Raw genomic sequence first — 10,061 nt, 5'->3', positions numbered from 1 at the left:
AGGCACCATTTGGTAGTACAACAGAAAAAATGAATAATGTTTCACATGTGGTGTGGGTTAGCTGAGAATTTTGTGTTGTTTTTTGCATTACAAGCAACCTGAAAACTGGGATTTGGCATGTAAACAATCTCTAGAGAGAGAAAGGTGTCAGTTGGTCACAAATTGGCTTCTGTATTTGCCCTGGTTCTTGACAGACTTGTATGACTCTGAGTACTGATGATATGTTGGGAGGGGGGTGGAGGGAGTGTTAATGGTTGAGAAATGTCTATATATAGATATACCTGTTAAAATTTAGTTTCTAGATGTTGTTAGAGGAAAGATGGGTGCTTATATATTCATGGGTACCAAACAGGGCATAAGATTTATCTAGCTTTTTACTCTTGCAGAGGAAAGATGGGTGCTTATATATTCTTTTTCATATGGATATGTTTGTACACAAGAAAGATCTGATTGGGTACCTAACCTGGTTATTTTTAAGTTAAATCGTGCAACTTTATATGTTGGTGGATCCCAAAAGGTCAGTTAATTCCCTTCCTATTTCTGATTTATTATTTCAGTCAGGAGTGCTTTTGTTTTGTTGAATGATGCATTTATTTTCTAGGACAGAAATGAGAAGATATTTTACAAGCGCCTGATTGACAATGTCGAAGAACTTCTTCCTATTGTGTATACACCAACAGTGAGGGAAGCTTACCACAAGTATGAGTCGATCTTCAGACGACCGCAAGGTTTATACATATCTTGCTACTGATCCTACTGAACCCTAAACCCTATGAAAAATTGTAGACAACAATTTCAAATCAACCACAAATGCAAAATGTTACGCTCTATCATGGCGAGATTGTGGGAAGAACCATAAAAATTAAGAACTGCATGGAAAACATGTGTTCTTCCTTTCCTATTGAAGTCATTAAATGAGGAGTGTAAATCAACTTAGACCTTAATGCCAATATGTGAGAACATTATTGAAAGATGAAGTATCTGAAGTTTTGAATACAACTGGAATCTGTAATCACATTGACACATCCTTACTGAATCACTAGATTCACTACCCTCTGTACCATTTCTGTGCAGTTATTTGAATCAGACTATTTTATTTCCAGCTCTTGGTGGTAAAGGAATTTTTGATTTGATTTAACCTCCACTTTTGTGATTTTGTGATACATAGAATTCACCAGATGTTGATGATTGTGACCTATTGATTCATTTTTATGTTGATGCACATGGAGACATTTGTAAAGATCATAATAAAAAAGCTCAAGGATGGCAACCTTTTCGTGTCACAAGGAGGGCTCATCATTCTAGTCAAAACTGTTGTGGCAACCTCTTCCTCTCGAGGCTTCCTTTTGGCTTGTATGAACAATGCTCTCGGCCTTTAGATATATACGACCATTTTTGTCTTTTATTTTGGCATGGCTTCATGACCAATTATCAGGTGATATATATTTATGCTCCTTTCTAACGAAATGTCTGTCCAAATCTACCTGCTAGATTGGAGAATGAGTACCGGCATTTGGAAGCGGCGTTCAAAGATGATGGCACCAAGTACATTAACTGGGCAGCAAAGATGACCATCTCCACCAACATCGGCATACCATGGATCATGTCCAAGCAGACCAAAGCTCCTGGCGATGTGGTAACTTTTTTTGACTAAATAAATATATACGTTGTGCTTCTTTCTTCAACAAACTGGGTTAATCCTTATAGGCTTAGCATTGAGATGCCATTTCAGAGTTTTAGATTAACAAAGTTCAGTAGTTGTTATACCTAGGGATGGAAACAAGTCTGGTTAGTGTACTCGCAAGGTTGGTGGCCTAATGCCTTCAGTCTGGCAATTTGTCTCTGCCATATGTCTCAAGTAAGTAATTGCAAAATCAGTGTTGTTGTCCGAAAGTCTTCCCAACGTTTTTCATTTTTTTTGCCAATGAAACTAAATAGTCCAACTTTGGTTTCTACATTCTTGCGTCCCTTTTCCATTTTATTTGATTCCTTCACATCCACTGTCCATTTGGTTATTATTCACACTTATTTTGTGTACCGTTGTAACGCACTAGCACCTTATCCTAATTTAAAGGAATAGAGATTTTTTATGTAATTGTTGTGCACTAACATTTTTGTCAAATATTTCGTATGTCACATAAAACTTTTGTAGTCTGCATGATATTAGAATTGGGCACCATAAAGAACGAAGATTTGAATTAAGAGGTGCTCATTGTCTATCATGCAGATAAGCCAAGCAAAGAAAAAGACCGCTGCTAGGTGGTTGATACTGGTCTTCTCTCTTTCTCTTGCCACCTCGGGCATTCTCTATGGCCTAAAAATAGAATGGGTTCAAGCTTGCTACAGAAGATAAACATAATGGATGAGCATATAAAGCAGAGATTTAATTTCTTTCTTTTAAGTTGAATATTAAGGAAGTTGCCTGAAGTTTAGGTCTATTTTTCTTTTCTACTTTGTAGATACCATCAAACTGATTTTATTGCTGGTTATATTCTCAAGGAGTTGTTTGCAGACAACAAAGTGATGGACGTATTGCAGGCTGGTCAAAGCATTGCATCCAATTCCAACTTGTTTTGCTATGAAATGAAAAAAAAAGAAAGAACGAAAGAAGGTTTGGTCTGGCGCTGTTGGATTCATGCTCCACTGGTAAAATGCTGGCATGTGTACTATGTACACGTAAAATGTCTCACGTTACATCATCCGTAGATACATAAATAGTATATACCACCACATCGTGCTCGTTAGCCACGTGTGTGTTCACTGCTGTTTCTGTGGCTGGATTGTTTTGATTTGAGAATGTTCTGCTGCTACTACCATCGACTCCTTTGAAGCCTGACCCTGTACTTCTCTGGTTTTGTTGAATATTTTATATACCATGTACTTCTCTGGTTTTGTTGAATATTTTATATACCGTTGCAACGCACGGGTACCTAACTAGTAGATTTATTAACGTTTTAAGCTTGGTGGTGTTTGGATACTAAAGTTTAGCATGTATCACTTTAGATATTTGAATATTTATTACAAGTATTGAATATAGTTTAATTACAAACTAATTATACAACTAAAGTCTAAACCAGCGGGACAAATTTTCTAAGTTTAATAAATCCATGATTGATAAAAGTTTATTGTAACATGAACGAATCATAGAATAATTAGGTTTAATAGGTTTGGCTTATTGTTTAGTTATTAACTATGTAATTAATTTTATAATTAGACTATATGTGATATTTGTAACTAGTGTTCAAACATTCGACATAACAAGTACTAAACTTTAGCGTCGTGAAACAAACGAACCTTTTTTTAGGTGTTCTATGAAATCTATAGATCTAAATCTAAATTTTAGTAATTTTAAATTTGGTGATGAGAAATATTTAGTTAGAAAAATAAAATCTAAACCTGTTTAACAAAAACAAGACAGCTGAGCGGACAAAAAAAAAAGAACAAAGAAAAAAGGGAGAAAGGGGAGCAACATTTCCGCTTCACTAACCATAATTTTTAAAACCGAAGCAGCCGAAAGAAAAGGAGGCAGGGAGAGCGAGGAGGCCACAAAGCACCCACTTCACCTTCCCATCCATTATAACCACCCCGTCCCACAAAACCACTACGCCGACTCGCCGAGGCTGCGAGGGAGAACCCAGCAGCTCCCATTAATGGACTGCGCAACAGCTTAAACTCCGCCGCCCATTTCAAACAGAACCGAACCGGCCGCAGCATCGCAGCGCAGCGGTACGCGCCTCGGAGGTGGAGGGAATGTCGGAGGCGGTGGCGATCCTCTCGCTCTCCGCGTCCGCCGTGGTAGAAGACGTGCTGCGGCAGCACGGGTGCCGCCTCAGCGACCGCGACCTCGCGTCCCGCAGGGCCGAGGAAGCTGGTGTGGTTCGCACGCCCCATTTCGCTTGTGTTCGTTTCGGTTTTTGCCGGGCTCGCCCGTGCGGGGTTTTCTGAATTTTGTTTGCTGCGGGTCAATTGGTGGGTGCAGCGGGGAGGAGGAACGAGGCGGCGGGATGGCTGCGCCGCACGGTGGGGGCCGTTGCCGCGCGCGATCTTCCGGAGGAGCCGTCGGAGGAGGAGTTTCGCCTCGGCCTCCGCAACGGCCAGATCCTCTGCGGCGCGCTTAATCGTGTCCACCCGGGCGCCGTCCCGAAGGCAAGCGCTCCTTGTGTTCGTTATTTGTCCCGTTCGTTTCCCGCCGCCGTTGCCACTGTGTCGTGACGGTGCCCGTAGTGCCACGCGCGTGCATGCAGGTGGTCGTGAATACGGCGGCGGACTCCGTGCTGCAGGCCGACGGCGCGGCGCTGTCGGCGTTTCAGTACTTCGAGAACGTGCGCAACTTCCTGGTGGCGGCGCAGGAGATCGGCCTGCCGTGCTTTGAGGCCTCCGATTTGGAGCAGGTTAGTGTCGAAACGAGTGGGTGGGGCATCACCAGTGGCTTTGCTTGCAGCTTCAGCAACTTGTCACCACACCCTTGCTTTCTACACACACTCTCACGCGTAGCCTGTTTGACGTGCCTTTTTGCCTTTCTGGGCGCAGGGAGGGAAGAGCGCCAGGGTGGTGAACTGCGTCCTCGCACTGAAGTCGTACGGTGACTGGAAGCAATGCGGTGGCACCGGGCCGTGGAAGTACGGCGGGAATCTTAAGCCATCGGTATCCGGCAAGTCCGGCCACGGGAGGAAGAACTCTGAACCGTTCCGGAGGAGCCAATCGATCAATGAAGGTGAAGTGCCCTATGAGGAAGCTGGGTTCAACGGCGACGCTCATTTTGATTCCAGTGACATGGTTAGCTCCAGCTCTAACTTCCTAGTTGCATTCATTTCTCTTTCTAGTTGCAATCTGGTTGATTTGCTGATCCCTTTATATGTGTTCCAAGCAGTCAACATCCCGCCCCCTTAAAATGTTGGTCAGTGCAGTTTTGTCCGACAAAAGGCCAGATGAAGTTCCACAGGTATACTAATTTGCTTGACCACTTTTTTTGTAAACTACCTACCAGTTCAATGTACTTATTTAATCACTTCTATTGATTTTTCTCCTATGGTATTACCAGTTCCATGATGTTCTTACTCTGTTGTTTGTATGCAGCTCTTGGAGTCCATGCTGAGCAAACTTGTTGAAGAATTTGAAAATCGTCTAAACAGCCAAAATGAATTGGTATGTTCGGTATCTTTTGTCCATTTCTCCTCTGTCAGTTTTTTGATTCCTTGTGCATACTGACATATGGCAGTATGCTTAGATTGCAATTGGTAATATAATAATCAAAGTTTCAACACATTGGAGCAGGTCAAAGCGGCTCTAAAAAGTGGTATTGATAACACCAAATCATTTTCAAAATCAAAGGTCCTGGTTGAGACCCCTCCTAATACTAGTGGGAGAAAGGCAAGTTTTAGATCACTTTTATTTATTATGATCGAATTGTGTTTCTTCTTTTACTCATGAAGTGGCTTCTGCTGCTGTCAGAAATAAAGTTAGGATAAATAAACTGCAATTTTTTTGCTTACATCCAAAACATTTATTTGATAATCTCCTATATAGATGGATACAGGAGATATTTACTGTAACCACAAAAAAACAAAAAAAGAAGCATCAAGAGAAGTGGCACTGAAGCAACATTTAATTTTACAACAACAGTCAAAGAATGTTGAGGTAACCTCTCTGTTTTTCACTTTATTCCTTAACATCCCAATAATGTTTACTTAAACGTTTATGATTCTTGTTGTCTCTAGGAACTTAAGAGTGATCTGATAACTACAAGGGCGGGTATGGAGTATATGCAAATGAAGTACTCTGAGGATCTCAACCTTCTTGGTAATATGTAATGTGCTTCAAAAGTTTTGGAGATTTATGAATTACTTTAATACCAAAATAATAATGAAAGTGCACATTTGCAAATTTTGTTTCAGGAAGGCACCTGTTTAGCTTGGCTCATGCTGCTTCTGGTTATCACAAAGTTCTTGAAGAAAATAGAAAACTATACAACCAGGTGCAGGATCTTAAAGGTGCGTTTGTTACAGTGAACATTTAAGCATGGAGATCCCAACCTGTATAGGTGAAGGGTCGGTGTTTTAAAAAGAAGAAAATGCGGTCTTATTTTTTTTTGTTTCCAATCTATATAGGAAGTATCAGGGTATATTGTAGGGTGCGTCCCTTTTTGCCTGGACAAGCAAGTCCGTCCACTGTGGGTTCCATCGACGAGGGCAACATAACCATTGTCACCCCTTCCAAGTCTGGAAAGGAAGGCCGGAAAACTTTTAGCTTCAATAAGGTTTTTGGCCCATCAGCAACACAAGGTACTGTACACTGTCACTACTAGCCCTTCCTTTTCAGTTATGTATTGGAAGGAGATCCATATAGTTGTACGGTGTGCAGCTGAGGTGTTCTTGGATACTCAACCCCTCATTCGCTCGGTCCTTGATGGATACAATGTTTGTATCTTCGCATATGGCCAAACCGGATCAGGGAAGACATACACGATGGTGAGTAATGCACATCAATATTTGCCTAGTAAGAGTGAGTGTAAAAAATTATGAGTACCACTGACTTTCTCTGTTTATAACAATTTTTATTTTAAATAATGTGTTTATGTAGAGTGGGCCCAAGAACATGACTGAGCAAACCCAAGGCGTCAACTATCGGGCACTTGGTGATCTATTTAAGCTTGCTGAACAAAGGAAAGGAACCTTCATTTATGATATTGCTGTACAAATGATTGAGATTTACAATGAACAAGTTAGGGATCTCCTTGTCAGTGATGGTCTCAACAAAAAATATCCTTGAAGAAATTATGTTTTCTGTCTAATTGTGTTAGTTTCTTTATGTTATATCATGCTGCCGCAGGAAATTGATTTTCCTTAATGAATACGTACATTAGAGATTCGGAATAATTCTCAAAATGGGCTAAATGTTCCGGATGCAAGCCTTGTTCGTGTGGCATCAACAATGGATGTCATGGAATTGATGAATGTTGGGCAAAAGAATCGTGCTGTTGGCGCGACTGCACTAAATGACAGGAGTAGTCGTTCCCACAGGTAACTTTGCAACATTTATCTGCATTCGAATCATGTAAGTTATTTCAACATAGCAGTATAAAGTAACACATTTTTCCTGTAACCTTGCAGTTGTTTAACTGTTCATGTTCAGGGAAGGGATCTGACATCAGGGACAATCTTTCGTGGTTGCATGCATCTAGTTGATCTTGCTGGAAGTGAACGGGTTGATAAATCAGAGGTCACTGGAGAAAGGTTAAAAGAAGCACAACATATAAACAAATCATTGTCAGCCTTAGGGGATGTAATTGCTTCGCTTGCCCAAAAGAATTCACATGTACCTTACAGGAATAGTAAATTAACACAACTTCTCCAAGATTCACTTGGTAAGATTACTCTCTTACAATTTCATTGTACACTAATTCTGGTGCTGAGTATAGCTAAAAAAGAACAGCTGGCATCTCTCACATGAGTGGGTTCACCTAGGCAAGCCTTACCCCCTGCATTTTGCAGAGAGGCTGCATCGAACCCAAGACCTTTGGTGCCGAGTATAGCTGTAACTCCTTTTTAATTGGTCCACATTGATTATCAACAGGAGGTCAGGCCAAAACCTTGATGTTTGTTCATATAAGCCCAGAAAGTGATGCTGTAGGAGAAACCATCAGCACCTTGAAGTTTGCTGAGCGTGTGTCAACTGTTGAACTTGGTGCTGCTCGATTAAATAAAGAATCTGGAGAAGTTAGAGAGCTTAAAGAGCAGGTTTACTTCTGCTGTTATGTTATGCTATCATATTTCTTACTGCCCTCTCTATATTCAGGATATTTATTTTCTCTGTTCATGCTTAGATTGCTCGACTTAAATCAGCATTAGCTGCGAAAAATTTAGGATCGGAGCAAATCATCAGTCATGACTCTGAGGCATTTAATATAAAGATGCCTTCGCCTGGTTTTTCAAACACACGACAGGGTAGCTGTGATCTACTCTCTAGCCAAAGTAACTTCAGACAACCAATGGAGGATGTTGGAAACATAGAGGTAACAATGATCTGAACTTCTCCATTGTGTCTTACATGTAACCCTTACATTATCTTTAAAAAATGTAACTTTCAGAATCCAAATTAGACCTTGTTCGGTTATACCTATCCCATGTGGATTAGATGGGATTGGAAACAATTATGAAAGATTTTGACTTGTTTGGGATTTAAACCCACTCAATCCCACCCAATCCACATGGATTGAGAGCAAAACGAACAAGCCTTATTGGGTAGTAAAAGATGCATGGCATAGTGAGCTATGATCATACACTCTGGCTTCCAACAGGATTATTTCAATATTTTAGTATGATCATGAACCATGGGCTGTTTTTCTTTCAGGCTAGAGCCAATCATACACTGAGGCAAAAGAAACCAAGCTTTGATCTCCAGGATTTATTAACAGCAAGTGATTCTCCTTCATGGCCAGATAGCAATTTGAGGGTAAATTTTCAGATGGGAGATGAAAGAGAAGCAATTGGTGGGGACTGGATAGATAAGGTTGTAGTGAACAACAATAATTCAGCCAGTGATTGGGAGGGTGACAACACAGCTTTACCTGACTTTTTTTACCAGAGATATCATTCAGGTATGAGGGAGAAGCAGTACCAGAGGAACAACATGAGACAAAAGGATGACCACGAGTATGAACAGCAAAGGCCTCGATTTTACTCTACAAATACTGATGATTCTGATGACATTGACATAGCAACAAGTGATTCCTCAGAATCAGATGCATTATGGCAGCTCAATGTCCAAAGCATGAATAACTCAATTAGTGAGAGTGGTTCAAAGGTTAAGAAACCACAAATAAAGCTTAGAGATGGTTCAGATGCCAGGTAATTGTCTTTGACATTAAAAACATCTATATAACAGCAAATAAGTTTGTGACTTACCGTTTTGTGGCATCAGGGATAACAAAAATAGTGCACTCCGAACTATGATTTCCAAATTTTGCATGGGCAGCAAATTAGCACGATATCTTAAGTTTGGATATTGGAGTATACAGTTTGTCTTTTGCATAACTTGAATTGTGTTATAAAAAAATTTGAATTAAAAGCAGTGAGACATTCTATTCATACATGTGGATCACTGGATCACAGTAATTTCAACTATCAACAATGTTATTTGTGAAGGTTAACTAATCACAGGTTTACTGGGCATCTGAAACTTTTAGTATGGAAACCTACACTAGTATGTGCATCTTGTTTTCCTAAAATTCTTCTGTTCGTATACAATCCCTTAATTCTGAAATGCTTCGGAAAAGAGAGAAAATCAAATAACATACTAAACTAGACCATTTACAAAATATTAACCGCTTCTTTGGCTTGAAGATTAATTCTTTGTTCCATGTACTTCAGGACACCGATTCATTCTCAAATACCATCAGGGTCGAGAAAAGTCGCAAACGGTTCGAGTAGATCTGTTAGGCAGCCTTTAAGCAGAAGCGACAGCAGAAGGCTTTCATCAAATGGAAGACAAACTGGTGCAAAGTAGGGACTTACAATGATCGCGTGCAGTTTTTGCCTTTTTCTTTTCTGTGTTTGTCACGAGAGATTGTGAGGTTGCTCTCGAGTACAGCAATGAGTGACAATAAACCCAATTGAGTGTGTCAGTGTGGTGAGTTGTGATCTCAACAACTGGTGTGTGAGGCCATTAACTTTTTTTCCTTATTGGCTTATCAGGCTACGTTGAGTTCTTGCTAATTCTCTGTATCTTGTCCATAATATAAATACATAATGAAAAGAAAGGAAATTGATTGATCAAAAGCTGGTGCCTAATAATTTTTTATACTCGAATGCTTCAATTTTCTCTTCTGACCAAGGTTCCTTTGCAGTGTCCCTCAATTCTTGCTACATCCTATGGAGTGGCTTTTGCTTTTGCTGCAATTCTTTTCAATCAACATATGATGCCCATGGCCCACCCTACCATGAACAAATGAAGTTATATGATAACAGCATCTGGTGACATAGGTTTCTTTTCAGCTACTGACGAGCCAACAACCTCATTTGCATTCAATTTTTGCGTTACTGACGGCGTTGCCGAGTGACCTG

At 40.4% G+C, this 10,061-nt stretch overlaps 1 protein-coding gene across 2 annotated transcripts; it reads left to right on the top strand.

Moving 5' to 3' along the window:
- The first annotated feature begins 3,533 nt into the window (after window positions 1–3,533).
- LOC100381956 (uncharacterized) lies at window positions 3,534–9,776 on the top strand. Of its 2 annotated transcripts, none has more exons than XM_020537818.3 (19): window positions 3,534–3,871; window positions 3,980–4,146; window positions 4,245–4,391; window positions 4,531–4,776; window positions 4,868–4,942; window positions 5,077–5,145; window positions 5,275–5,370; window positions 5,527–5,637; window positions 5,718–5,799; window positions 5,895–5,990; window positions 6,108–6,281; window positions 6,361–6,467; window positions 6,580–6,758; window positions 6,858–7,019; window positions 7,110–7,363; window positions 7,573–7,736; window positions 7,823–8,011; window positions 8,350–8,846; window positions 9,369–9,776. In XM_020537818.3, exons 1-19 carry the CDS (start codon window positions 3,751–3,753, stop codon window positions 9,502–9,504), a joined length of 3,072 nt encoding a protein of 1,023 aa, XP_020393407.1. In that variant the 5' UTR covers window positions 3,534–3,750; the 3' UTR covers window positions 9,505–9,776. The 2 variants fall into 2 exon arrangements, with proteins under 2 accessions (XP_020393407.1, NP_001348492.1); NM_001361563.1 differs by having other exon boundaries at window positions 3,559–3,871; window positions 4,871–4,942; window positions 9,369–9,772.
- The last annotated feature ends 285 nt before the right edge of the window (window positions 9,777–10,061 follow it).

This window comes from Zea mays, chromosome 1, assembly GCF_902167145.1.
Source record: "Zea mays cultivar B73 chromosome 1, Zm-B73-REFERENCE-NAM-5.0, whole genome shotgun sequence".
NCBI classification, from domain to species: domain Eukaryota; kingdom Viridiplantae; phylum Streptophyta; class Magnoliopsida; order Poales; family Poaceae; genus Zea; species Zea mays.
Note: the sequence above shows the minus strand (reverse complement) of the source record. Positions and strands in the feature narration are given on the sequence as shown.

Bases quoted from the DNA above. Each gene is read 5' to 3' on its own strand.
- LOC100381956 (XM_020537818.3), top strand. From the start codon at position 3,751: ATGTCGGAGGCGGTGGCGATCCTCTCGCTCTCCGCGTCCGCCGTGGTA. The intron at 4,392-4,530 runs GTTAGTGTCGAA...TTCTGGGCGCAG, and splicing joins AGGCCTCCGATTTGGAGCAG to GGAGGGAAGAGCGCCAGGGT. The intron at 8,847-9,368 runs GTAATTGTCTTT...CATGTACTTCAG, and splicing joins AGAGATGGTTCAGATGCCAG to GACACCGATTCATTCTCAAA.